A 27,173-nucleotide genomic window follows, 5' to 3' on the forward strand; every position below is an offset into this window, starting at 1 on the left:
CATTGGCCTGAGCCAAAGTCAGATGCTTAACCAACTGAGCCACCCAGGCACCCCTGTAAGTGATAAATTACTAAATTCTACTCCTGAAACCAATATTACACTATATGTTAACTAACTAGAATTTAAGTAAAAAGTTGAAACAAAAAAAAAGGTGGCAAATTGTTCAAGGTGAAGTTTTACAGGAAAACACATATATTTTGTATAATATGTGAAAATTAATATGTATATATTATATACAATATACCTTACAGATACACAGAACATTTAACATATTTTACATATGGCATATTTTCCCATCAAATTAGAAGGGGTGGCTCAGATGGTTAAGCAGCTGACTCTTGACTTCAGCTCAAGTCATGATCCCATAGTTCGTGGGTTCAAGCCCAACACTGGGCTCTGCACTGGCAGTGCACAGCCTGCTTGAGATTCTCTCTCTCCCTCTCTCTCTGCTCCTCCCCTGCTTGTGTGTTCTTTCTCTCTCTCAAAATAAATAAATAAACTATTAAAAAGAAGGGGGAGGGGTTATATAGCAACAGAGAGCCCAGGCACTAAGGAACTAGGGAGCACAGAGAGGGAGTACGTCTATCCATCTGACCACTGTCTCCCACATCATGGCAATAGAGGAAGGGATGGACAGCTGGAGGGCTCAGGAAAGGAAGGGAAATTTCCTCCTAGGGCAGGGCAACTCCCACAAGGTATGCTCCCCCTTAGAGAGGCTTTTGGGGGAATTGAGACTTTGGGGGCAATCTTTTTGTAAGAGGTATATCAAGACCTATTGTTTAGTTTGTGGGAATAATGTGGGTTGGCAGGAATAATTTCAAAACTAGGTAGACCAGCAGGCCAAGGGAGGGCTTCTAGGGGATAACTTATCAGGGTTCCAAGTTCAGACCACCAATCCCTTGGCACTGGCTAGAAAAACTGTCTTAGCCACAGATGACAAAGGATGACTAGAGGCCACTGATAGTTGGGAGTGTGCTGGCATATTGGAATTTATGTCTACTAAAATTTTAAATAGTCCTATGCCTTCAACTAGCAACTTGTAGGACCGAAGCCAAGAGAAACTCTGGCATCTGTGCAGATAGATAGATATGTGTGTGTGTTCAAGCTTGTTCATTAAAAACTGTTTATAGTAGGTAAAAACTGGAACCAATTGAAATATACATTACATTATAGCAAGGGCCCAAATAATTATATATTCATACTGTGGGAAATGATTATGGTGTTTAAAACAAAAACTGATATAGATCTGAAGGTAAAGTATAAATATATTTACATAATTTATAAAATATGTATATGCAGAAAGGTATATACATGCATTAAAAATGACTGTTAGGCAGGGGCGCCTGGGTGGCTCAGTCGGTTGGGCATCCAACTTCGGCCCAGGTCATGATCTGACGGTTCGTGGGTTCGAGCTCCGTGTCAGGCTCTGTGCTGACAGCTCAGAGCTCAAAGTCTGGAGCCTGCTTTGAATTCTGTATCTCCCTCTCTCTCTGCCCCTTCCCTACTCACACTCTGTCTCTTGTCTCTCAAAAATAAACATTGAAAAAAAATTTTTAATAAGAAAAAGAAAATGACCGTCAGGCAAAGGACTTGAACAGATATTTCTCCAAAGAAGGCACATAGGGGCGCCTGGGTGGCTCAGTCAGTTAAGTGTCGGACTCTTGGTTTCAGCTCAGGTCATGATCTCATGGTTTGTGAATTTGAGCCCCATGTCAGACTCTGCACTGCCAGTGTAGAGGGGATTCTCTCTCTCCCCTCTCTCTCTGCCCCTACCCCACTTGGGCTCTCTCTCTCAAAATAAATAAACATTAAAATAAAGACATACATATGGTCAATAAGCACATGACAAGATGTTCAACATTATTAATCATCAGGGAAGTGCAAATCAAACCCATAAGGAAATGCTACTTCATATCTATTAGGATAGCTATTACCAAAAAAATAAAAATAGGGGCACCTGGGTGGCTCAGTCAGTTAAGCGTCCAACTTCAGCTCAGGTCATGATCTCACGGTCTGTGGGTTTGAGCCCTGTGTCAGGCTCTGTGTTGACAGCTTGAAGCCTGGAGCCTGCTTCAGATTCTATGTCTCCCTCTCTCTCTGCCCCTCCCCTGCTTGCTCTCTCTCTCTCTCTCTCTCTCAAAAATAAACACACACTAAAAAAAATTTTAATAAAAAATAAATAAATAAAAATGTGTTGGTGAGGATATGGAGAAATTATAACCCTTACTCATTGCTGATGGTAATGTGAAATGGTACAGCCACTGTAGAGAATAGTGTTGTGGTTCCTCAAAAAGCTTAATAGCGAATAACCATATGATCCAGTAATTCCACTTCTGAGTATATATCCAAAAGGACTGAAAGGAGAAACTTGAAGAGATATTTGTAAACCAATGTTCGTAGTGGCATGATTCACAAAAGCCAAAAGGTGGACAACCCAAATGAACAGAAAAACAAAATGTATACGCTTAAGGTTGAATAATGTTATAGTTATATTTATATATTATATAAAATTCTAGTGTAAATAAATGTAAGTGCATAGAATATATATTTATATATTACATCTATATTAAATATAAGTTCATTTTACAATATAAATTATAAAATATATACAAAATGTAAATATACAAAAATGTAAAATATGCAAAATATGTAACTATATAATATGAAATATATAAAAATATAACAAGATATAAAATATGCAAAATATAAACATATATAAACTATGTCTATAATATATAAATATAATATTATTCAACCTTAGAAAGGAATAAAATCCTGATACATGCTACAACATGCGTGTATTTTAGAACATTATCCTAAGTGAAATAATCTAGACACAAAAGAACGATATTGCACGATTCCACTTATATGAGGTACCAACAATAGTCCAGTTTAGAGAGAAAGAAAATAGAATAGAGATTACCAGGGGCTGGGAGTTAGGGTTATGGGAAGTTTTTTGTTTCTTTTTTTAATTTTTTAAAAATGTTTTTATTTATTTCTGAGACAGAGAGAGAGACAGAGCGTGAGTGGGGAAGGGGCAGAGAGAGAGGGAGACACAGAATCTGAAACAGGCTCCAGGCTCTGAGCTGTCAGCACAGAACCCGCCGCTGGGATCGAACTCACGGAGTGTGAGATCATGACCTGAGCTGAAGTCGGACGCTTAACCGACTGAGCCACCCAGGCGCCCCATGGGGCATTATTTCTTTTTAATGAGAACAGTTTCATTTGGGGAAAATGAAAAATTTTGAAGATGCGTGGTAGTAACGGTCGCACAATAATGTGATTGTACTTAACGCCAATGAACAGTACCCTCAAAAAAGGTTAAAGGGAAATTTTTATGATATGTACATTTGACCACAATAAAAAAAAAAAAAAAATTAGGGCAAGGCCACACTGCCATCAGTAACACTGGAGGCCTACAAAACTGGAGTGCACTGTATTTTATGTGCACTTGGCAGGGAGAGTGTGAAGGGAACCGTTAACATTCTTACTATAGTTTCTGAATTATTTGAATGTTAAACAACATACCCGTGCATCACTTGTGTAATCAAGAAAAACAGTCAAGCGCAAACAAACAATGCACGTAGCTGAGGCGTCACCTCTGCACACAGCTAACCTCACGGATCAGAGTCACTTTTGCCTTCTTTCCAACCAAGGGAAGAGCTTTTTAAATCAAGAGTCTACCCTCTTCCCAGGGGAGCCTGGATGGCTCAGTCCCTTAAGCGCTGGACTCCTGCCTTAGGCTCAGGTCATGATCTCCAGGCTCCTGAGTTCAAGCCCCGCATCAGGCTCTCTGCCCGCTTCCCCCCACGTCCGCACAGACGCGCGCGCTCTCGCTCTCTATCTCAACTAAACAAACTTAAATACAAAACCTTTAAAAAAATAAAAAATAAAACTCGACCGCGAGGGCAGGCCCTTGGAGGAGAGGTGTAGCTGATCTGCGAAGTACAGAAGTGAATAACTTTAATTGTAAGGCTTGTTACTTACATTATCACTTCATTTCATTTTCTTCATTACACTTTTTTATTGACCCTCACGCTTAGAATCCTGAGAAAGCATTTTCCCAAATGAATTTATCAAACGTAATTCACCAAAATTAAGTTTAAGATATTCTCACCTCAGCAATTCTCACAAAAGCCACAAGTGAAATTCTCCCGTATAACGAAGGCAGAAGGGGACACCCTGGAAGTAGATTTCACCAACACCTCTCACTCCCGCCCCAACTGACACCCCCAGTTCAGAAGGTCGGAAGGACCCCGAGAAGCGACCAACGTCCGTTGATCTCCACGCTCGCGAGACCCAGCCCCTGCCGGGGCGCGCGCCCGCCCACTCAGTCCCCGCCCCCCCCACCAGGGCCCCGCCCCCCGAGGCCACGCCCCCGCCGGCCACGCACCCCACAGAGGCCCGCCTCCGAGAGGCCCCGTTTGCCCACCCTGACCAAGACCCCCCCGCCTTCCGCGAGCCTCGCATCCTCGCCGTAGTCAAGACCCACTCCCCAGAGGCCCTTCTCCCAGCTCTAGCTCCGACCTCGCACCTGCAGCCGCTCTTCTGTGCCGCAGGCAAATAAAGAGAAAACCCGTAAAGGGAAGTTGGCCGCTGCTCAGGTCCCAAGCACCCCACTTCCGGTCTCGGGGCCTAAAGGTGGAAGGAAGGCTCCGGCAGGACTTAGCGGCGCCGAGGCCGAGGGCACGGACTTCGGCGCGGGACCAGAACGGTACAGAGTCGGTTGGACCGAGCCTCGCGCCCACCTCGGACCAGTCAGGCAGCTCCCAATCAAAAAATGCTGTTCTCTGAGTTCCTGCAGCGGGGTTCAAGGATGTACTAAGCTTGGAGGTGCTTTGTTATGAAGCAGTTGATACCTGATACATCCTTTTCACTATTCTTTAAAAACTTCTTTGCCCCTTCTCAGAAGTTTTTGGTATTACCTTTGAACTTGTCGTACATTTCTGTAGCAGTCTTGGGACCGTTGGCCTAATGTTTTAAATCTTTCCGTTTTTATATGGCAAATAGTGAAGCATTTTTAGACTTTCATTAAGTATGAACATGTTTAGATCTTTTATATATTTCACTTGCTGGTTTTTGTGTGGTCACCATCACTTTTTGTTTTTACCTAAGTTTTTATGTGTTTAATCTCTACACACACGTGGGGTATTGAACTCAGGAGCCCAAGATCAGGAGTCGCATGCTCTTGTGACTGAGCCAGCCAAATGCCCCAACCATCGCTTCCCTTAATAATGCTTTTCCTTTCATTTATTCAAGTCCTGCCTTCACAGAACTCTTTTTTCAACTGGGGAGGAAGACAGATGGTAAAACAAACATACAAGACAACATTTCCTATGTGAGTGCCACATTGGAATGTACTATTTATAGTATGTTTACAAACTGAATCCTGTGGAGATTCATTCAATCATTTCTTTTTAAACCTCTTAAAAAGGGGCTCCTGGGTGGCTCTGTTAAGAGTCTGACTTTGGCTCAGGTCATGATCTTACCATCCATGAGCTCAAGCCCCATGTAGGGCTCTGTGCTGAGAGCTCAGAGCCTGGATCCTCCTTCAGATTTTGTCTCTCCCTCTCTCTCTGCCCTGCCCTCTCTCCCCAAAATAATAAACATTAAATTTTTTAAAATAAGAAATACCAAAAAAAAAAAGTTGACCTTAAAAATTATTTTACTAGCAAAATATAGGTTTATTCAAGAATGGCCAACAATCACAATTTGGGACAAGCAAACAATGGCAAAAACCATAGTGTAGCCCAACAAAGCAGAGGAATGTTATTTCATGGAAAAGAGTAAGTTGGGAGGGGTTGTTTTGAATCAGTCTGACAGACAAAAGCAAGAGTTGAGACTGATGAGGAGTTTTCCCATCTGCTGAGTTGCCTGGGTAGTCAATTTCTTGCATGAGACACAATGTACATCATTCCCTGTTGGGGCTTGTGACAGTTCTTCCTGTAGTTAACATGGAGTAGTAGAGTTAGACCTATCCCTTCTGGCCTCCTGACTCCATTTTAGTGAGGTTTCCCTTTATTTTCACAACAGGAAACAAATTTATAGTTTAAATTTTATTTTATTTTTTAAGATTTTGTTTATCATTAAAGATTTTATTTTTAAGTAATCTCTATACCCAACATGGGGCTCAAACTCACAACCCCAAGATCAAGAGTTGCATGTTACACAAACTGAGCCAGCCAAGTGCCCCCTATAGTTTAAATTTTTAAGAACTTTTGGGGTGCCTCGGTGGCTCTATCAGTTAAGCGTTCAACTTCGGCTTAGGTCATGATCTCACTGCTCATGGGTTAAAACCCCTGCACTGGGCTCTGTGCTGACAGCTCAGAGCCTGGAGCCTGCTTCCAATTCTGTGTCTTCCTGTCTCTCTGCACCGCCCCCCCCCCCCCTCGCGCTCTGTCTCTCTCTCTCTCTCAAAAAGTTAAATAAACATTAAATAGAATCATATATACACTGGAGCAAGGCTTCTTTTCATACAACATGTTTTTAAGATCATCCATGCTCATGTCCTTTTAAAAGTTCTCATTAAAGGGCAAGGGGTGGGGCGCCTGGGTGGCTCAGTTGGTTAAGCATCAGACTTCAGTTCAGGTCACGATCTCACGGTCTGCGAGTTCGAGCCCCACGTCGGGCTCTGGGCTGATGGCTCAGAGCCTGGATCCTGCTTCCGATTCTGTGTCTCCCTCTCTCTCTGCCCCTCCCCCATTCAGGCTCTGTCTCTGTCTCAAAAACAAATAAACGTTAAAAAATTTTAAATAAATAAATAAAGGGCAAGAGGCACTAAGGAGGACAATTTGTTGGCATGAGCTCTGGGTGTTATATGTAAGTGATGAATCACTCAATTCTATTTCGGAAATCATTATTACACTACATGTTAACCAACTTGGATGTAAATTTTAAAAAGTTAATTAACAGTTTTTTTTCAATTAAAAAATTAAAATAAAAGTTCTCTTTTAAAAAGAAAAGAAAAGCCCTTTTCCTGTCCCACTATACTTTTGGGTTATAACATCAGCCTAGTGCTTGGGGCGAAGGGGGAGAAGGAGCAGCGGGGAGATGGAAGGAGCAGCAGATGAGAAAACTGAGGTCGAGAGTCATCTGGACCCATTACTTCCACCACACCAGAGCAACCCGGCCCCCGCCTGCCGGGAAGAGCGGTGGATCCGGAAGTCTCTCGGAAAATGCGAAGCAAGGGACTGGCCGGACCTGCCCTTTGGTCCCGGATCTTTCGAGCCAGACCCACCAGGCGACACCAGAGCTGGGCGCTCCCATATGCCCCAGAGGCGATGCAGCCTGCGGCGGCGCCCCGGCTGACAGACACTTCTGCTTCCGATTTTGTGAGCCGAGATGGCGCGGGTCCCCCGGGCTCCCGCCCAGCGGAGTCGGAGGAGGGCAGAGCTTGAAGAAGCCAGCGGGCAGGCAAGGGTCTTAAATCCGCCCAGCCAGGAAGGAGTACGAGGATTAGTGGGCAGGGCAGGGGCGGGGACAGTGCCTGGGGGCGTGGCTTGGCCTGAGACAAGGCCTTGGGGCGTGGTGGGGGGGGGGGGGGCTGAAGACCAATCCTAGAAGGCGGGGCTTGAGGGTAAGCGTAGTGCGTTGTGGGTAGGGCTAAGGGGGCTTCCGGGCTCAGGGGGCGGAAACCGGATGAGAACCACGTGTGAGGGCAGGGCTTGGGCGGGCCTCACTGTCAGTGGGCCCGTCCTCAGGATGCCCAATGAAAGCTTTTTTTGCTTCTTTTGTCATTCCTTCCGAGACTCTGACAGAACACCAGGTTTACAAAAGTATCTGTCAGTCCACAAAGTGGATCACACCTCCATTCATCCCGTTTCTTCCTTAGGGCCTTAAAGTTTTTAAATTTTCTTCTTCAGTGGGTTGTATCTTTCAGTTAGGTTCACTCCTAGACACTATATATGTACATTTAATTTTTTGTTTCATTTCCCATTTGATTGTTTTGGGGGAGTTCTGAGAGATGGGGGACGTGCTCTGACTTAAGTCACAAATGTAGATAAGAGTATCCAGCCCATACAGTAGATGCCCGGCAAGTATACATTCCTTCCATTTTCCCTATTTATGAAGGGTGACGAGGTGTATAAATACTAGCAATGTCTCCTAATTCCTATATTGTGAGGGTACAATTATCTACGTGGCAAATCCGGTGACGTGCTGTCATCTTCTGGTGATTGAGGGTATTACACTCTATCTCAAGTAGCTCTTGAAACCAACTATAAAACTTTACTTCCCTATTGGAAAGGTTTGTGAAAACGAATAAAAGGAAACCGCATTTAGAATGGAGTTGGGAGACCAGCAGGGAGAGCTTTCATGCCCAGCACTAGTCAATTGTAGGTCCAACAGGAAGAGAGGGACCTTGTAAGTAAGTACTCCTTTAGTATCCCAGCAAGAGGAAGGAAGCTTTTTCCTCCCCCAGCAACAGCTCAGCCAATGAGAAGCCACTATACTTCACACTCCCAATTTATTCCAATGCACTTTTAATTTATAAAAGCCCCTCCCCACTCCCCCTTTTTCCCCTATAAAAAGAGCTACCTTCCTTTATTGTGGGGACTTACCTATGGTTTTGCCATGGTTTGCCTGGGCCTGGGGTTGCAAATTTTTGCTGTTCCTAAATAAGCCCATCTTTTGCTGATAAAATAACCGCCAGTTTTGTTTTTAAGGTCAACAGTTCTCACATTGAATGTTGATTTATTTATTTCTGAGAGAGAGACAGAGAGAGCAGGGGAAGGGCAGAGAGAGAGTAAGAGAGAATCCCAAGCAGGATCCATGCTGTCAGTGCAGAGCCCCTCGTGGGACTCCATCCCACCAACAGAGAGATGGTGACCTGAGCCGAAATCAAGAGTCGGTCGCTTAACCAAGGGAGCCACCCAGACACCCCAACAGTTCTCACTTTGAAAAGCATTTTCCCTTCCCACTATACCTTTGGTTCTGCCTGGTGTTTGAGGTAAAGAGAAAGAATAGTTTGACAGATGAGAAAACTAAGGCCCAGAACCATGTACACCCCCCAGCCATCCGGTTGGAGGAATTCAGGGAATGAGTGTGAGTTTCTGGAGAATGAACAAGGGCAAAGGTCCTGAGGTAGGAGAGGTTTGGCCTTTAAAACAACAGCAGAGTGGCACCTGGGTATTTCAGTCAGTTAAGCATCTGACTCTTGATTATGGCTTAGGTCATGATCTCACAGTTTCTGAGTTCGAGTCCTGCATCAGGCTCTGTACTGACAGTGCAGACCCTGCTTGGGATTCTCTCTCTCTCTCTCTCTCTCTCTCTCTCTCTCTCTCTCTCTCTCTCTCCCTCAAAATAAATAAATAAACTTTTAAAAAGTAGGCAACATCAGAAGTCCAGTGTCTAAAATGTTTGAAGTGAGTCGGGCAGGTTGGAGACTAATTGGAAGTGAAGTCAGAGAAGCAATGAAGTCAGATCATACAAGGCCATCTGAGCAACTCTAAGAATTGTGGGTGTTACCTTGAGAGCAATGGAGGGGCCCCTGAAGAGTTTTGAGTTCCAGGAGCAACATGACCGGATGTCTATTTTTAAAATTCTCTTTGGGGCGCCTGGGTGGCTCAGCTGGTTGAGTGTCTGACTTCGGCTCAGGTCATGATCTCGCGGTTCGTGAGTTCGAGCCCCGCGTCGGGCTCTGTGCTGACAGCTCAGAGCCTGGAGCCTGCTTCGGATTCTGTGTCTCCCTCTCTCTCTGCCCTTCCCCCATTCATGCTCTGTCTCTCTCTCCTTCAAAAATAAATAAACATTTAAAAAACCTTAAATAAATAAAATAAAATTCTCTTCATCTTTTGTGTGACTCTAGGGAAGAAAAGATAGAATCAGCGAGGACCATTAGAAAGTTAACGCAATAATCCCAGTGACAGATGGAGGTGGCTGGACAAAGGTGGCTGGGGAGAATGGAGGGAGTGGGATCCACTCTGGTGCTAAAATTAAGGCAGAGCCAATGGCTATCTGCTGATGGATTTGTGTAGTTTTAGAGCAAAGAGTCAAAAATGACCCAAGGGATTTTTGTTTCTTTATCATTGTGAAAAATAATTCTGGACATTGGTAAAGAGACTTCATTCAAAAGGGTTATTGAAAGAGGGAGAAAAGGCAGGGTGGGGTGCCTGGGTGGCTCAGTTGGTTAAGCATCCAACTTCGGCTCAGGTCATGATCTCACAGTTCATGAGTTTGTACTCCTCCCTTGCGTTCTGTCTCTCTCTCTCTCAAAATAAACATTAAAAAAATTTTTTTAAATGTCTTTGATTTTTCTCCAAACTCCCAATAGTAGACAAAATTCTAGAAGGCTACCTCAAACTTCTCACAGTGATTTCCTCTGGGGCCTGGGATTAGAAAGAGGTACCCTTTCTGTACTGTTAAAATTCTTCACAGGCATATATTATTTTTTATATCAGAAAAATTATTTTAACAAGATATATGTGCTTTAACACAAATATCCATCAAAGGTGAATGGGTAACAAATTATGCTATTATAGTCACATGATGAAATACTACTCAGGAACAAAGTTTTGATTCCTACAAGAGCTTGGATAAATCCTAAAATCATCATAATGAGTAAAAGACAAGACACACATGTGTCAAAATTCATCAAATTATGCACCTAAATATGTGCTGTTTATTGCTATGAATTATACCTCAGTAGAGCTATGCAAAAATTTATTTATTTTTTTTAAATATTTTTATTATTTTTGAGACAGAGAGAGACAGGGCATGAGCAGGGGAGGGGCAGAGAGAGAGGGGCACAGAGAATCCGAAGCAAGCTCCAGGCTCTGAGCTGTGAGCACAGAGCCCGACACAGGGCCCGAACTCACGAACCATGAGATCATGACCTGGGCCGAAGTCGGACACTTAACCAACTGAGCCACCCAGGCACCCCAAGGTCTGCAAAAATTTATATGTCTAGTCTTTGTCCCTTGATGGGGCACAACTGTTGGGCCAGGCTTTTAGAACTGCTACCTATCAGCTAGGCAGTTTTGCCTAATGGTTAGGACTGTAGGATAAGATTACTCAGTTCTGCTACTTCTCTAGTTGTGTGACTTTGGGCAACTTAACTTCTCTGTGCCTCAGTTTCCTCCTCTGTACCTTCCTCACTGGGCTGCGGGTAAAAGTCCATGCATGAAGGACTGAGCATAGTACCTGACACAAAATAGACACTCGGGAAATGTTAGTTCTTGCGATTGCCCTTTACTTCCAATGGAGGGTGTATTCATCCTGTTTTTAATTTTCTATATTTTGTGATGCTTTGACACCTTAGGGCCTTGCAAACCTAGCTCAGGACCACCCCTCTGAGGGTTGGGTAATTCCTAGAGATAGGAAACAACTTGCTTTTGAGCACACTTTCATATGCAAACCAGCCAATCCAACTACCTCTGTTATCTCACTCCTAACACAGCAAGCCAATATTTCCTCTGCCCTAAATCACGCCAGGGCCAAGTAACAGACAACTAGGAATGGACTCTAGAGCCTAGAGCCCACCAAAATTATTCGAAGTAGCCAATTCTAAGCTTGTTCAGCTTGCCTACACTGCCTCGCCTATTTCTTCCTGCAAAAACCATAATAAAGGCTCATGCCTGTGCTTTCCTCCTACTTCTCCTGCCTCCTACAGACCCCATTATGGTTTTTCCCCATAATGGCTCTGTGAGACATTCCCCTCCTCTTGGGAATCACGAGTACTGTACTTTTTAGGAAAGAATCTGCCACTCAAAGCCTTGCTGGTTATGGATAATGCCCCTGCTCATCCTCCAGGCTTTGAGGATGACTTACTAGAGGAATTCAAGTTCATTAAGGTCAAGTTCCTTCCTCCCAACACCACTCCAGTCCTCCAGCCTATGGATCAGCAAGCAGGTCGTTGTGAACTTTAAAAAGCTTTACACTAAAGCACTATTTCAGCGATGCTTCGAGGTGGCCCAAGGAACAAGCCTTACCCTCCAAGAGTTTTGGAAAAATCATTTCCACATCGTGAACTGCCTCAAGATCATCAACAGAGCCTGGGATGGGATCACCAAGAGAACCCTCAATTCTGCTTGGAGAAAACTGTGGCCTGACTGTGTTCTTAGATATGACTTAGAGGGGCTTGCTTATGAACAGGAGCCACTGGTGGTCGATGAAATTGTGTCCTTGGGGAAGACCAAGGAGGGGACTGGAGGTGAATGAGGATGTCATTCAAGAGCTGGTGGAGGAACATGGCCAGGAGCTGACCACTGATGGCTGATGGATCCGCATCACAAGCAACAGCAAGAGGTTATGGATGAGATCTCGTCTGCAGAGGAGGAGGAGGAGGAAAAGGCGGAGGAATCCCTCACCCCAAATGAGATTAGGAAGACGTGTAAAATGTGGGAAACAGTGCAAGATTTTGTAGAAAAGCACCACCCGAATAAGGCTGTAGCAGTGCGAGCGAGGAATCTGCTTAATGACAATGCGATGCCACATCTCGGCGAAATCCTCAGAAGGAGGCAAAAGCAAGTGTCATTGGCTAAGTTCCTTGTTAAAGTTGCACAAGAAAAAGATTCCATGGAGCCAAGAGCAGTGATTCCGTTAGTGATAGTGAAAGTCGGTCGTCCTACACAATCACCCTCCTCTCTCTTGTCTCCCTCACACTAGCCATGAAGGTTTTCAAAGGTAAGTGCAGGTTAATTTATTTTTTTATTTATATTTTGCATTTTCTTTACAATTTTGTATTATATTACAGTATTGTAATCATTTTTATATAAATATTTTTGGGTTGTGGAATGAATCATCTGAGTTTACATTCTTCTGGGGAAATTCGCTTTGATATACAAGTGCTTTGGATTACAAGCATGTTTCCAGAACAAACTGTGCTCGCAAACCAAGGTTTTACTGTAATAAAGTTTTCTTCCAAAGACACTTGTCTCCATGTCCATCGCCGTACGTGATTTTTGAAAAAAGATTTTTTATGTTTATTTATTTTTGAGAGAAGGAGGCAGAGCACGAGTGGGGGAGGTGCAGAGAGAGAGGGAGGCACAGAATCTGAAGCAGGCTCCTGGCTCTGAGCTGTGAGCATGGAGCCCGACGCCGGGTTTGAACCCGCGAACCGTGAGATCATGACCTGAGTTGAAGTTGGCCACTCAACTCACTGAGCCACCCGGGCGCCCCCACCATGTGTGATTAAAACAGATCTCAGGTACATTTCATAACAGAGGGCATCCTCAAGCCCCTGGCCCCTGGTCCCGAAGGCGGTGGTCAGGCTCTGCCATAACCCTACCAGCCCTCCGAGCTAAGCCCAGAAAGGGGTCACTGAAATCGGGTGAGACTGGGAGAAAGACACCGCTTCAGTACCAGTGCCCCAGCCTGGAACAATCTAGTCCCCCAGGTGCCCTGGCCTGGAGCTGCCAGATTTGATCAGCACGGGACAGGTAGACACTCACCGTGGCCACACTGGAGGAGCACTCAAACCATAGTCCTCAGGTGGCCAGATGGAGAATTTCTCCTCCACCCCCTAGCGGGAAAGCATGAGACAGCCAGGTCCTCTGAGAAGTGAGCTTGGAACAAGGAACCAAGGGTATCAGTTCAACCCCATCTTCTCTTCTGGCTCTGGCCCACCACAGAGCAGGCAAGCTGGGCCAGTGGGCAGGTGGTGATCCTGTCGCATTCATACACACCCTCCTCCCCAGCTCGGGTCAGAAGCGACACTCATCTCCTGATCACTATCGGCCTGCCACCTGCATCTTTCAAGTGGCTCAGACTCAACGGGCAGGAAAAGGAGTTGCTGCTTTCTGACCCCCTAAAGCCTGTGCCACCTGTGGGGACCCTCCAACCTCACCTCATCAGCTGACTTCGCTTCCTATTGCTCACCTCTTCCTCCCTCAGCCACGCAGATCTTCCTGATCTTGAAAGAGGTCAAACTCATCTCTATCTCAGCCAGTGTTTTGGCCTTCTTCCCCCCTCCCCGCCCCGCACTTCCCAGAGGGGGTTCCTCCTCACCCCTCAGGTCTCCAAACTTGAGAGGCTTGCCCCACCCACTCCACCAGGCACAGGCACCTCCATCACGTGAGCCTACTTCAAAATCGTCTCAGTCTCAGGGCGTCCGGGTGGCTCAGTCGGCGAAGCGTCCGACTTCGGCTCAGATTGTGATCTTGCGGTCTGGGATTTCGGGCCCCGCGTCGGGCGCTGTGCTGACAGCTCGGCTCCAGGCTCCAGGAGCCTGCTTCAAATTCTGTCTCCCTCTCTCTTTCTCTACCCCTCATCTGCTCACACACTGTCTCTCTCTCTCTCTCAAAAATAAATAAACATTAAAAAAATTTTTTTTAATTGTCCCAGTCTCTAAAACCATCCCATCAATGTGTTCACCTGGAGGTCAACCCCGCCGTCTGCTCAGGTCTTGTTTTGTTCACTGCTGCGGCCCAGGGCTTCGACCAGTGCTTGCAAAATAGTGGGCAGGCAAGAAATGTTTGTTGAATGAATAAACCAAATGCTTTTGGGAAACAAAAAATTATTTTTCTTTAATAGCAAAATAATATATATTGTGGAAAAATTTGAAAATATAGAACACCAAAATACCGAAAGTACAACTGAGAACCTTCACTGACACTTTCAATCGTCAAAGCAGAAGTCTTCTTGGGCTTTCTCATCGCATCCCTCGTGGATCAATGGCGTGTCAGCGTGGGGGTGCGCATGCATAGATAGTCTTGCCAGGCCTCCTAAAGGGGCCCTGGCCCTCAGCTCCCCCTAACCCTTAACCCCACCCTGCTGTATCCATTCTGTTCCTGAGAATGACCCATCGTCGAGGACCTTTTTGGCCCAGGGGCTGGTAAAGAGTAAGGCTTCGCGACATAACCATGAGGTAGCTATGATCTTCCCCACTTCCAGATGTGGGGATAGGCCCCCCGAGAAGCTGGCTGATGTCACAGAGGCCAAACAACTGGCAAACAGGGATTCCAACTGTCCGGAGGCCCCCAGGCCTTCGTTCTACCTTGTGGCTTTGGGCTCTCTCAACCTGGTTACGGGCCCTCTGCAAGGTGCTGTCCAGAGGGTCTGGGGCTCACCCATGAAAGCCAACGTGGATGGGTGGTGCAGTCACATCCACCAGTCCATGGACTCTTTGGGGCAGGCCCTGACGATGACCATACAGTGCGGCAGCCCCTTACACAGGATCCTCTCGGCCTCCTGATCCTCCCACCCCAGCCCCTGCAGCTCAAGGACCCTGAGCTTGGGCATGGCGAGGCAGGAAGAGAGGATTTCAGCCGGGGAAGGCATTTCTGGGGTGATGAGAGGGCCCAGCAAGCACAGACTCTCCAGGGCTGGCATGCCCTCCAAGACGGACAGGCCGGGGGCAGAGAGGCCCCTCACGGTCAGCCGGATCTTCCGCACATCTCGGAGGTGGCGACTGACGGCCAGGAGGGTGCTGTCAGCTGAGAGGGTGCAGCCCAGCACCTCCAGCCTCTGCAGGTAGCCCAGCTCCTGGAGGCCCGCATCCAGCCCCGTCTCGGTCACTCGGTAGGTACCGCCCAGCACCAGCGACCGCAGGGCGCGGAAGCGCGTCAGACCCTGCAGGTGCTCATCACGGAAGGCAGGGACCCGGTCCAGCACGATGCACTCGAGCAAGGGCAGCACGGTGGGGTCCTGCTCCTTGAGGAGCCAGGCCATGGAGATCTCGCAGCTGTGCAGCTCCAGGGTCCTCAGGGTGCAGGGCAGGCTGGTGATGGGCACCATGCTCAGGTCAGCCACATGCAGGCAGAGACGCTTCAGGTTAGGGCACTTCTGGCCCAGGGCCCTCATCAAGGCGGGGGACAGCCGGGGGGCCTGGGAGCCTGAGAACAGGTAGCCGCCCACCCGCAGGGAACGGAGCCGGGATGCCATATAGCGGCGAAGGAGGTGCCACATGACTTTAGGCCGCATCTGTAAGAGCCAGAGGCGGGGGTGACAGGGTGAGAGATACGGAGAATATCCCAAGGCCCCTGCCTGCCTGGAGACGGACCAGCCCCAGCTGGGGCACTAGTGCTCCCCTGGGCTTCTGCCCGACCCCTGCCAGCCTCACCTCACCGAGCACCTCCCCAGGAGTAACAGGCCAAGTGAACCCCATCGTTTTGACTTCTAGGTTTGAACAAAAGCACTGAGAGAAAAGGGAAGATCATAACAGATCTGTCTTCAGCAACAGAGTGGGGTCCTTGTAAGTAAGAAAGCAGACAAGTCACCAGCATTTATCCCTTTCTTTGTGACCACTGCCACTAGGAATAAGCAACACAAAGCCCAACTGAAAAAGGCTACAACTGTCCAGAGTAAATTAAAGCCATGTTAAAAATAATAATAGTAGGGGCATCTAGGTGGCTCAGTCGGTTAAGCGTCCAACTTCAGCTCAGGTCATGATCTCACAGTTCGTGAGTTCAAGCCCCACATTGGGCTCTGTGCTGACAGCTTGAAGCCTAGAGCCTGATTCAGATTCTGTGTCTCCCTCTCTCTGCCCCTCCCCTGCTTGCGCACTCTCTCTCAAAAAAATAAACACAAAACAAAACAAGAAAGAAGAGAGAAAAAAGAAACTGCGTAGTGTAAAATTTGTGCATAGCATAAAACCTGAGGGGCTGTTAGAAAATCAGAATCTGGGGCCCCACCCAGCTCACTGAATCAGAATCAGCATTTTATTATTTTCTTAAATTATTTTTTAAGATTTTTATTTTTAAGTAATCTCTACACCCAACATGGGGCTTGAACTCACAATCCCGAGATCAAGAGTCACATACTTTACTGAATCAGCCAGCCAGGTGCCCCAGAATCAGCATTTTAACAAGATCTTCAGGCGATTCATATACACAGTGAAGTTTGACACTATTTTATAACACTGTTTGTGAGAGTAAAAAGTTGGAAATAACCTAAAGGTCTGTCAACAGGAAAACAGGTAAACAAATTGTGGTATATTCACTTAACAAGTTGAAAGGAATGAGCTAGATTTACATGTGTCAAAAGCAATGTTGTGTAAATAAAGCCATCGGTGGATATATAATAAATAGCATTTAATTACCTAGACAGAACAGCATTATTTCAACTTTAGAAACACATTAACAAAATTGTATATTGCTTATGGGTAGTCACACAGGAAGTAAATAAAAACATGAAAGGAATACTACAAATCCATTTTATAATAGTGGTTACCTCTGAGAAGGGTTTCAAAAAATGCAATGAATACATCTATAAATGATGTATGCATATGCATATACATAAGTCTTTGCATGTATGTCTCACACGATCTGCAGCAAAAATGACCAAAAGTTTGGGGCGCCTGTGTGGCGCAGTCCTTTAAGCATTGGACTCTTGATTTCAGCTTAGGTCATGATCCCACATTGGTGGGTTTGAGCCCCAGGTTGGGCTCCATGCTCAGAGTGCAGAGCCTGCTTGGAATTCTCTCTCCCTCTCTCTCCCTCTGCTCCTCCCCTGCTCGCTCTGTTCTGTCTCTCAAACTAAATAAACTTAAAAAAAAAAAAAAAAAAAAGACTAAAGGTTAAAATGGGTTAAATCTAGGTGGTAAGTACATAGTTGTTTCAGATTATCCTCTATACATTTCTCTGTATATTTGAAATGGTTCATAAGAAAACAAGAAAAATACAATGCAAATGGGAAAACGTGGAAAAGGTTCAGTTGCAATACTCAGTAAATAAATTCTGGAAATTAAGTTGAATCTGGAGAATGATTTCTCCAGAAAAACTCATTAATAGCTAATGTAATCAAGAGGCATTTGTCATAGGCTCACCGTACGCCAGACACTGCTCTAAGCTCCCTGAACGATCTTGGCTATCCTCATTTTGGAAATGGGGAAACAGGCCAGGAGGTCACCGAAGGGCAGCTAAGGGACGCTGCCGGGATGCACCCTGGACTGCCAAGCTCGAACTCTAGGGTGCAAGGAGTGGTCCTTGCGGCCCAGAGACCCCACCGCGGCCCATGCCCGCCCGGTCGACCCCGTGTACCGTGTACAGAGTCAGGTCGACGTGTCGCCAGAGCCACCGGTCGTCCACCAGCCTCTTCCAGCGGTGACAAACCCTGGGGGGAGGGGACCCGCCGTTAAAAAACTAACCGCGGCCCCCCGGGGACCGGATTCGCATCTCCGGGTGCTCCCCCCGCCCGGCTCTTCCCCCCACCCGCGGGGCGGGGCCGCACCTGGAGATGCGAATTCGATCCCGGACCGGGAGGTAAGAGAAGATCTCTAACAGGACTGAGTCCGGCAGGTCCGCCAAAGTCGCCATGATCCCGCCGACACGCACTTCCGCTTGTGGCTGTAAGGGGATTCACGATCTCACCCTCCGGGGGCCAGCAGGCGGCGGGTGGCTGGGGGTGCCGGCAAGGCGGAGGCCGCCGCCTCCAGCAGCCGGCGGAGAGTTTCAGCTTTTCTCTCGCGGGGACAGGGTTGGGCCCCGGCGACAGACCCGCCCACTATCTGGATGGAGCGCAGGGGACACGCTGGGAACCAGGCCTGAGCCCGGAAGGCGTGGCTGAGGCGGTGACGCACCCGGAGGCGGGGTCAAGGGCGGGGACAAGACTGTGGGCGGGGCTGAGGTTAGGGCAGAGCCCGGAGGCTTGACGGGGCAGTGACTAGCGACCCGAGGGCAAGCCTGGGGCGGTGACGGGAGACCCAGGGATGAGCTAGGGGCTGGAACTAAACCACGGAGCGGGATTAAGGGCGGGAACAAGGCTCGAGGCGGGGCTGGGGACTGGGATCCAGCCTGGAAAAAGTGGCTCGGTTGTTGACTGGCGGCCCCGGGTGGGCGTTAAGTGCGGTGACAGGCCCGGAGCGCGGCGAGTCTTGGGAGCGCCGGGCTTACAGACCCCAAAACCAAGCCCGGAAGGCGCGCTCAAGCATTGGGGCGCCTTGACCGCGGGGTTGGGGCGGGACGACCAGCGGCTGGCCTAAAGGAGAGCGAGGCCCTAACTTGTTTTTAAACCTAGTAATGCTTTTTGATGCCTATGAACATGAATAAATTTGTAGAGCTTGTTAAAGGGTGTGTTCAATTTTTCGTTCTGATTGATAGTGCTAAGTTGTTCTCCACAGAGGGGGAGTTGACACTCCCACCAACTGTGTATCATTCACTTCTAAAACATTCATTTTGGGAGCACCTGGGTGACTCAGTAAATGGGCGTCTGACTTCGGCTCAGGTCATGATCTCGCAGTGCGTGAGTTCAAGCTCCGGGTGGGGCTCTGCGCTGACAGCTCAGGGCCTGGAACCTGCTTCAGATTGTCTCCTCTCCCTCTCTCTCTGCCCTTCCCCCACTCTCACTGCCTCTCTCTCAGAAATAAACACATAATTTTTTTTTTAATTTGTTTTTGAGAGCGTGCTTCTGTGGGGGCGGGGCAGAGAGAGAGAATCTCAAGCAGGCTCCAAGCCCAGCATGTTGCCCGGATGCCTGGCTTCATCCCACAACGTGAGTTCATGACCTGAGTGGAAATCAAGAGTCAGATGTTTAACCAACTGAGCCCCCCAGGCGCCCCTAGGATTATGTTTTATTATTTTTTTAAATTTATTTATTTTGAGAGAGAGAGTGCATGCACGTAAGAAAGAGCAGGGGAGAAGCAGAGAGCAAGGGAGAGAGAGAATCCCAAGCAGGCTCTGTGCTGTCAGAAGAGAGTCCAACACGATGCTCAATCTCACAAACCTTGAGATCATGAGCTGAGCCGAAATCAAGAGTCTGATGTTTAACCAAATGAACCACCCAAGTGCCCCCCTTTAATACTTTAAGCAATCACTACACCCAACGTGGGTCCTAAATTTACAACCTGGAGATACATTTTAAATTTTGTAATTTTAAGTAGGTTCCATGCCTAACATGGGGCTTGAACTCACGACTCTGAGATCAAGAGTCACATGCTCTACGGACTGAGCCAGCCAGGTGACCCATATCACTCTTTTTTTTTTTTTTTTTTTAAGATTTTATTTTCAGGTAATCGCTACACCAAACGTGGGACTTGAAACCATAACCCCGAGATCAAGGGTCACATGCTCCACTGATTGAGCCAGTCAGGTACCCCATCACTCATTTTTAAACTTTTTTTTTGTAACGTTTATTCATTTTTGAGAGACAGAGAGAGACACAGTGCGAGTGGAGGAGGAGCAGAGAGAGAGGGGGACACAGAATCTGAAGCAGGTTCCAGGCTCCGAGCTGTCGGCACAGAGTCCACTGTGGGGCTCGAACTCACGGACCAGACCGCGAGATTATGACCTGAGCTGAAGTCAGATGTTTAACTGACTGAGCGACCCAGGCGCCCCTCACTCATTTTTAAATTAGCAATTCATAAGGGCAGTGAATTTCATTCAAACATTCCTGTATTGAGGAGTATTCAAGTTGTTCCAAATTTGTTACCACAGACAATATTGGAGCTAGGCGTTATTTTATATACGTATGTACGTGTACACATATATCCCATGTTTTTATTTTTATTGGATAAATAACCAGGAGCTGGTTTGATGGGTCAAAGGGGCATGTGAAATTTAATTTTGAGGTTTTGCTAAATCACATCCCCAAGAGCCTATAATGGCAATAAATGTTTTCAATACATACACACAGGTGCAGAAATTGGAGATGTTGAAAACTGTTTAAAAGAAATTTTTTTTAATGTTTGTTTATTTTTGAGAGAAACAGAGACAGAATGCGAGTGGGTTAGGGGCAGAGAGAGAGGGAGACACAGAATCCTAAGCAGGCTGCAGGCTCTGAGCTGTCAGCACAGAGCCCAACACGGGGCTTGAACCCCTGAGCTAAGAGATCATGACCTGAGCTGTGAGATCATGATATGAGCCGCAGTTGGTCACTCGGTCACTCAACCGACTGAGCCACCCAGGCGCCCCATTGAAAACTGTTTTAAAAAGGAATGCATGGGGCACTCAGGTGGTGAGTCCATTAAGCACTGACTTCGGCTCAGGTCATATTTCGGTTCATGAGTTCGAGCCCCTTGTCAGGCTCCACTCTGATGGCACCAAGCCTGCTTGGATTCTTGATCTTTCCTCTCTTTCTCCTTTCCCCTACTCATGCTTTCTCGCTTTCAAAATAAACTTAAAAAAAATTTTTTTTTTAATGCAGAATAGGGGCTCCTGGATGGTTCAGTTGGAAGAGCATGTGATTCTCAATCTCAGGGTCTTGAGTTTGAGCCCTAAAATGGGTGTAGAGATTACTAAAAATAAACTTTTTTAATGTTTATTTTGGGGAAGGGGGAGAGAGTGCACAAGCAGCGTGTGCATCCACAAGCGGGGGAGGCTCAGAGAAAGAGGGAGATAGAGAATCTTAAGTGGGTCTGTGCTGACAGCAGAGAGCCCTATGTGGGGCTCGAACTCATGAACCATGAGATCAAGACTCGAGCCAAAGTTGGACACTTAACTGACTGAGCCACCCAGGTGCCCCTAAATATAAATAACTTTAAAAAATACATAAACATTGGGGCGCCTGGGTGGCGCAGTCGGTTAAGCGTCCGACTTCAGCCAGGTCACGATCTCGCGGTCTGTGAGTTCGAGCCCCGCGTCGGGCTCTGGGCTGATGGCTCAGAGCCTGGAGCCTGTTTCCGATTCTGTGTCTCCCTCTCTCTCTGCCCCTCCCCCGTTCATGCTCTGTCTCTCTCTGTCCCAAAAATAAATAAACGTTGAAAAAAAAATTTAAAAAAAATACATAAACATTAAAAATTTTTAAAACATGCAAAACTTATTAAGATGTAAATATTAAATGTGTGTAATTTTGCCTATCAACTGTACTTCAGTAAAGTTAAAAAATAATACATCTGTATGCTCACACTTATCCATAAATAAATACAAAGTATGGGGCACCTGGGTGGCTCAGTCGGTTGAGCATCTGACTTCGGCTCAGGTCATGATCTCGCGGTCTGTGAGCTCAAGCCCCGCGTCAGGCTCTGTGCTGACAGCTCGGAGCCCAGAGCCTGCTTCAGATTCTGTGTCTCCCTCTCTCTCTGACCCTCCCCTACTCATGCTCTGTCTCTCTCTCTCTCAAAAATAAACAAACACTAAAAATAATAATAATAATAAAAGTAAAACACTATGGTTTCCATCTATCAGGTTAAAAAAGATGAAGAAGCCAGAAAATACCCACACTGGACTTGGTGTGAGGAAACAGACTCTTTCAACCCTGCAGAAAGGGCAGAATTGATTCAAACTCTTGAAGGCAATTTAGCAATATCAGATTGCAGCCTCTATTGGACCCAACAATCCCATGTCTAGGATCTCAAATTGCTAAAAAAAAAAAAAAAAAAAAAAAAAGAGGCAGGTCTTTCAATGCTATTTGGAACAATCTCCAGGATATTGTTTATTTTTTGTAATCTTTTTATTTTTTATTTATTTTTGAGACAGAGAGAGACAGAGCATGAGCAGGGGAGGGGCAGAGGGAGAGGGAGACACAGAATCTGAAGCAGGCTCCAGGCTCTGAGCTGTCAGCACAGAGCCCGACACGGGGCTCGAACTCACAAACTGCGAGATCATGACCTGAGCCGAAGTCAGATGCTCAACCGACTGAGCCACCCAGGCGCCCCGATATTGTTTGCTTTAAAAAGCAAAGGGTGTTGGGGTACCTGGGCAGCTCGGTCAGTTGAGCATCTGACTCTTGACTCCTGCTCAGGTCATGATCTCGTGTTCATGAGATCGAGCACATCAAGCTCTATGCTGACAGTGCAGAACCTACTTGGGGTATTCTCTCTCTGCCCCTCCCCTGCTTGCCCTTTCTCTCTCTAAGTAAATAAACGTTTATTTAATTTAAAAAAAGGGGGGGGGGCGCCTGGGTGGCTCAGTCGGTTAAGTGTCCGACTTTGGCTCAGGTCATGATCTCGCAGTCCATGAGTTCAAGCCCCATGTCGGGCTCTGTGCTGACAGCTCAGAGCCTGGAGCCTGCTTCAGATTCTGTGTCTCCTTCTCTTTCTACCCCTCCCCTACTCATGCTCTATCTCTCAAAAATAAACATTAAAAAAAAAAAAAAGACACAACTGCTTAGACAGCATTGTTCATAGTAGCAAAAAATTAAAATTAAAAAAATGCACACATGATTTATTATGTGTCTCACTCTTTTTTTTTTAATGTTTATTTTTGGGGCACCTGGATGGCTCAGTCGGTTAAGCGTCCGACTTTGGCTCAGGTCATGATCTCACGGTCTGTGGGTTTGAGCCCCGCGTCGGGCTCTGTGCTGACAGCTCAGAGCCTGGAGCCTGTTTCAGATTCTGTGTCTCCCTCTTTCTCTGACCCTCCCCTGTTCATGCTCTTGGTCTCAAAAATAAATAAATGTTAAAAAAAAATTTTTTTTTAAATGTTTATTTTTGAAGTTTTGAAGTTTATTTTTGAAGTTTGTCTCCATGCGGGAACCTCAAGATCATGACCTGAGCCTAAGTCAAAAGCTTAACCGACTGAGCCGCCCAGGTGCCCCTTGTGTAAATTCATAAAGGACTGTCAGAGGCTGGTCCAAGACCCATTCTTACTACAATCCCAGGCTGGGAATTGCTATCCCCTTTCCACAGATGAGGAAAATAAGAATAAGTGTGGGTAACTGTATTCCTTGAGATCATACAGTGTAATATAAAGCGGTAATGTTGAGGTTTTGACTCATCTAAATCCAAAGCCTGTGTCTCCAATCTGAGTAAGTTTTCCATTCAGAGTCCCTCCCCTCTCAAGCGCACTCAGAAGGGCTCTCAGAGGAATGACGGGTCAAAGTTCTGAGCAGAAAGGCCCCTGAACCTAGTGTTTGTGGTAGGACCTCCTGGGCCAGCTCCCTACACCAGGTCAGCCCCACACAGGGTCACAGAGCATCTGCCCTTTCCACAGGATGACCTCTCATGTCTCCCACCTAATCTCATAGCCCAGTTTGAGAAGGTGGATTGGGCAAATCAGAAGTGGTGGCTCATTTTCAGGGCGAATGCCTCCAGGGTCACCAAACTGGGAAAACCCTGTCTGCCGAGAAAGAACGGTTGACCAGTTCCATTGGCAGCTGTTTGCTCGAACTCAGAGAAGGGCACCCCCTGTCCCACCAGCTCTGGGGAATCAGACCAGTCCAGGGGCTTCTTCGGGACTGAAAGGCAAGGCTGAGATCTGGTACAAAGTGCTCTCTGCAGGGCGGGAACGTCCTTTCTTGAAGACACAAACGTGGGTGGTTTTGCCCTTGTGGCGTTTTCAGTTTACTTGCCGGTGTTGACAGGCTGGCGTGCAACCTGGACTCCATTCTGAGTGCTGGCGTCCAGGACGAGATCAGGCGGCGTTTCTGCTTACTGACTGCGGTCTGCGCCCAGGTGTCTCGGAGGGGTGGGGTGGGAGGGGGGCGGTCAGGCGCGATAGCCAAACGGAGGGGTGAGCGAAGAGGCCGGACGAGGTGACTGCATGACTCGACCCAGGCTCCCCATAGCCCCGAAGCTGCAATTAAGAGGCTTCGTCGGGCTCAAAAACGGGAGGTCACTACCCCCACGGGATGTCCCCCGAGCCCCCCCGCCCGCCCCATGTTCCTACCAGAAGCCACACAAGACGGCGTCTCCCCACATCTAAGGGGCCCCAACCGACGGCTTCCAGCGGGCTGGGCGCCGGCCCCTGACCTCTGGCTTTCCTTCCACGCCCCTTCCCCGACCAGGCACGGGCCGGGACGCCGACAGGACCCCACGCACCCACGGCAGGCGCCCCCTACCCAGCCTTGGGACCCTGCACCGCTCCTGGGAACCGCAAACCCACCCTGCGCCCGGGACCGGAAAGAAGTCGTAGGGATGTTGAGCAGGGAGCACAGACCTACGCTTCCGTTTGCTCACTTCCGCTTCCGACTCTGACCGGGGTTCCGCCTTCGAGAGAGGAGATTGTGGCGTCGGCGGATTCCAAGCGTTTCGAGGTCAGGGGCCAGGTAGAGAGGTCCGCAGTTGGGGAAAGCTGGTGGGACCCGGCCATCAAGGGTCTGTGCCCCTGCGAGAGGCGAGGCCGGGCCTTCGGGCGACCTGAAGAGGGGAGGCGCGGCTCCCTGGGGTCCGCGGTCCTGAGACTGGGAGGCCCGGGAGGACACGGATCTGGGAGGTTGAGGGGTGAACATAGAGCCCAAACCCGGGGTCTTGGGTCCTGGGAGACCCCTGAAGCCCTGACTCTGCTGCCTTCCACCCCGCGCCCTGTGTAGCTCCAGACAGGATGATCGAGGTTGTTTGCAACGACCGTCTAGGGAAGAAGGTCCGCGTTAAGTGCAAGTATCCACCGGCGGCCGAGAGGCAGTGGTTCCTGGGGCACCTCAGTCTGTGTTATAGGGGGACTTTCCTGGGAGAGGGGGCGGATGGGGTCCTGGTAGAGTGCATTCAGCCCTGGAATGTCCTCTTCCACGTTCTACCTCCCCCTTCCATTTTCCTTAACTCCTCTGCGCCCAGCACTGATGACACCATCGGGGACCTTAAGAAGCTAATCGCAGCCCAAACTGGCACCCGTTGGAACAAGATCGTCCTGAAGAAGTGGTAAGTACAGTGGTAGAGCTGGGCGCTGGACAGGATCAGTCCAGAGGTTTGGGTTCCAGAGCCCTGCAGGCAGCCCTTTGCTTAGGCAGGGTTTCCTCGGCTTGCCTCTAGTATGAAAAGCCACCTCAGGCTTCTGTCTAAAAGGTTTCTATCCCACAGGTACACGATTTTTAAGGACCATGTGTCCCTGGGGGACTGTATCCTTTGTGTGACTTCTTGAGGAAGGGTCTGCATACCCGACTTGGTTCTCTTTGTTCCGTGCTGGAATCTATGTGCGATTGTGCGCATAAAACGTTTAACTTAGTGCGCAGCACATGGTAAGCATTTCGAAAATGGGAGCCATGTAATTATTTTGTTGGGGGAGGAGGGTGGGTGGTGAAATATTTTGACCTGGCTTAGAAGACACTTGAAGGTCAACATGTTTCTTACTGAACTCTACCTGAGTGTGGACAGGAGGCCAGGATGGAGTGAGACTCAGGCATGTCTGTTGTGCAAAAGGAGCATCAACTTTCTTTCTTTCTTCTTTGTTCTTTCTTTCTTTCTCTCTCTCTCTCTCTCTCTCTCTCTCTCTCTCTCTCTCTCTCTTTCTTTTTTAATGGTTTGGATTCTTTCCAAATCAAAATGACCCAGTTCAAAATGCCTTTCTTGGGCCCTCAGGCCACTCTGACCCACGTGTGCAAGATGAGGGGGGTGGAGCTGGAACCCACAGTGAGAATTCCTTAACACCTTCACTTCAGATGAAATCCACGATGGGATGAACCTGGAGCTTTATTACCAATAGAACAGAATTCCTTCCTGCTGACCATCCTCCCCTCCTGTTTCCTCTCTGCTCCCGCCCTCATCCCCACACTGGTCTGGATGCTTGTTTTTAAAAACTCCTGTTAATAAAATATTAGAAGTTGCATCATTGTTGTCCTCTTTGAGCGAGGCCTTATCTAACATGGGGAGGGTTGACATCTGGTTGTCACTCTACTTTCTACGCAGCTGCTTAGTGAGAGTTCAGGATCAACTGGGTGTGACCCAACCCGCAGCTCTGGGTTTTGCCATGGGTCTGTGAAAGAGGTCGTGGGATTATTGTCATCCTAATAGATTAGCAAGTGTCTGGGTAAGGACACTGGATGTAGTAGTAAGGAATACGGGTTCCGGATTGAGACCACCTATGGTTGGAATCCTGGCTCTGCCACCAAGAGTGATCCTGAGCAGAATAGTTAACTTCTCGAAGCCTTCATTTCCTTATCCAAACTGGAACTGAGAGTGTTTACTTCATTGTGAAATGTAGATGAGCTAAAGCAGGGTTAAGCATCCACAGGTCCTGAACTTTTGAAATCCCAGAGGACAGAGTGTGGCAGGGGCTGAACTTTGGTCATTAGTGGTGGGATTTGGGGAAGTCCGCCTCTTCGATTCGAGGTTTCCTGCTCTAAAAAGGAGCACCATGATGGCACCCACATCTCAGAGACAGTGCAGTTAAAATAGCGCGATGTCTGGCACAGAGTGTTTTCACCTGTCTCCAGCCTTCCCCCCAGGTGTGAGTAGACAGGACACCAAACACCCCATCTGTGTTCCCTGGGCCACAGATCCCAGGTTGATGTTGGCCCTTCCCCAGAGCTGCATTCTGGATCCTTTTTCAGGAGCTTCACCCAGAAACTTGCCCTGTCCCTTTTCCCGACTCTTACTGACCTGGGTGATTTTCTGCAGTACGTTAACATGTCCGAGTCTAGCCTACTGCTCCTCCCCTCCCCCTAAATTCCACCCAGTCTTCTGCCTCCTCCCTTCATTTCATTACCAAGCT

At 47.7% G+C, this 27,173-nt stretch overlaps 2 protein-coding genes and 1 long non-coding RNA gene across 7 annotated transcripts in view; 1 reads left to right on the top strand and 2 right to left on the bottom strand.

Annotated features, from left to right (window-relative positions):
• Positions 1 to 4,330, bottom strand: part of LOC123605242 — a 49,159-nt gene extending 44,829 nt beyond the window's left edge. For both annotated transcript variants that reach the window (XR_006715683.1, XR_006715681.1), the window contains exon 1: positions 4,118 to 4,330. This is a non-coding gene — a long non-coding RNA (uncharacterized LOC123605242). The remainder of the gene's footprint in view (positions 1 to 4,117) is intronic.
• A 10,105-nt stretch (positions 4,331 to 14,435) lies between these two features.
• FBXL12 (F-box and leucine rich repeat protein 12) lies at positions 14,436 to 24,650 on the bottom strand. 2 transcript variants are annotated; one of them, XM_045491827.1, is made up of 4 exons: positions 24,100 to 24,650; positions 18,106 to 18,221; positions 17,916 to 17,988; positions 14,436 to 15,858 (listed from the first exon to the last, which is right to left on the bottom strand). In XM_045491827.1, exons 1-4 carry the CDS (start codon positions 24,133 to 24,135, stop codon positions 15,037 to 15,039), a joined length of 1,047 nt encoding a protein of 348 aa, XP_045347783.1. In that variant the 5' UTR covers positions 24,136 to 24,650; the 3' UTR covers positions 14,436 to 15,036. The 2 variants fall into 2 exon arrangements, with proteins under 2 accessions (XP_045347783.1, XP_045347784.1); XM_045491828.1 differs by lacking the exons at positions 17,916 to 17,988; positions 24,100 to 24,650 and having other exon boundaries at positions 18,106 to 19,104.
• Positions 24,651 to 24,676: 26 nt separating this feature from the next.
• Positions 24,677 to 26,288, top strand: UBL5 (ubiquitin like 5). 3 transcript variants are annotated; one of them, XM_045491830.1, is made up of 5 exons: positions 24,677 to 24,783; positions 25,060 to 25,126; positions 25,301 to 25,384; positions 25,544 to 25,581; positions 26,122 to 26,288. In XM_045491830.1, the coding sequence occupies exons 2-5, from the start codon at positions 25,071 to 25,073 to the stop codon at positions 26,163 to 26,165; spliced, it is 222 nt and encodes a 73-aa protein (XP_045347786.1). In that variant the 5' UTR covers positions 24,677 to 24,783; positions 25,060 to 25,070; the 3' UTR covers positions 26,166 to 26,288. The 3 variants fall into 3 exon arrangements, with proteins under 3 accessions (XP_045347786.1, XP_045347787.1, XP_045347788.1); XM_045491831.1 differs by having other exon boundaries at positions 24,725 to 24,795; XM_045491832.1 differs by having other exon boundaries at positions 24,749 to 24,803.
• The last annotated feature ends 885 nt before the right edge of the window (positions 26,289 to 27,173 follow it).

Source organism: Leopardus geoffroyi, chromosome A2, assembly GCF_018350155.1.
Source record: "Leopardus geoffroyi isolate Oge1 chromosome A2, O.geoffroyi_Oge1_pat1.0, whole genome shotgun sequence".
NCBI classification, from domain to species: Eukaryota; Metazoa; Chordata; class Mammalia; order Carnivora; family Felidae; genus Leopardus; species Leopardus geoffroyi.

Coding starts and splice junctions, on each gene's coding strand:
- UBL5 (XM_045491830.1), top strand. CDS start 25,071: ATGATCGAGGTTGTTTGCAACGACCGTCTAGGGAAGAAGGTCCGCGTT. Junction 25,127..25,300: donor AAGGTCCGCGTTAAGTGCAA/GTATCCACCGGC, acceptor CTCTGCGCCCAG/CACTGATGACACCATCGGGG. Junction 25,582..26,121: donor CCATGTGTCCCTGGGGGACT/GTATCCTTTGTG, acceptor CCTTCACTTCAG/ATGAAATCCACGATGGGATG.
- FBXL12 (XM_045491827.1), bottom strand. CDS start 24,135: ATGGAGTCCAGGTTGCACGCCAGCCTGTCAACACCG. Junction 17,989..18,105: donor GATCGAATTCGCATCTCCAG/GTGCGGCCCCGC, acceptor CCCTCCCCCCAG/GGTTTGTCACCGCTGGAAGA. Junction 15,859..17,915: donor TCGACCTGACTCTGTACACG/GTACACGGGGTC, acceptor TGGCTCTTACAG/ATGCGGCCTAAAGTCATGTG.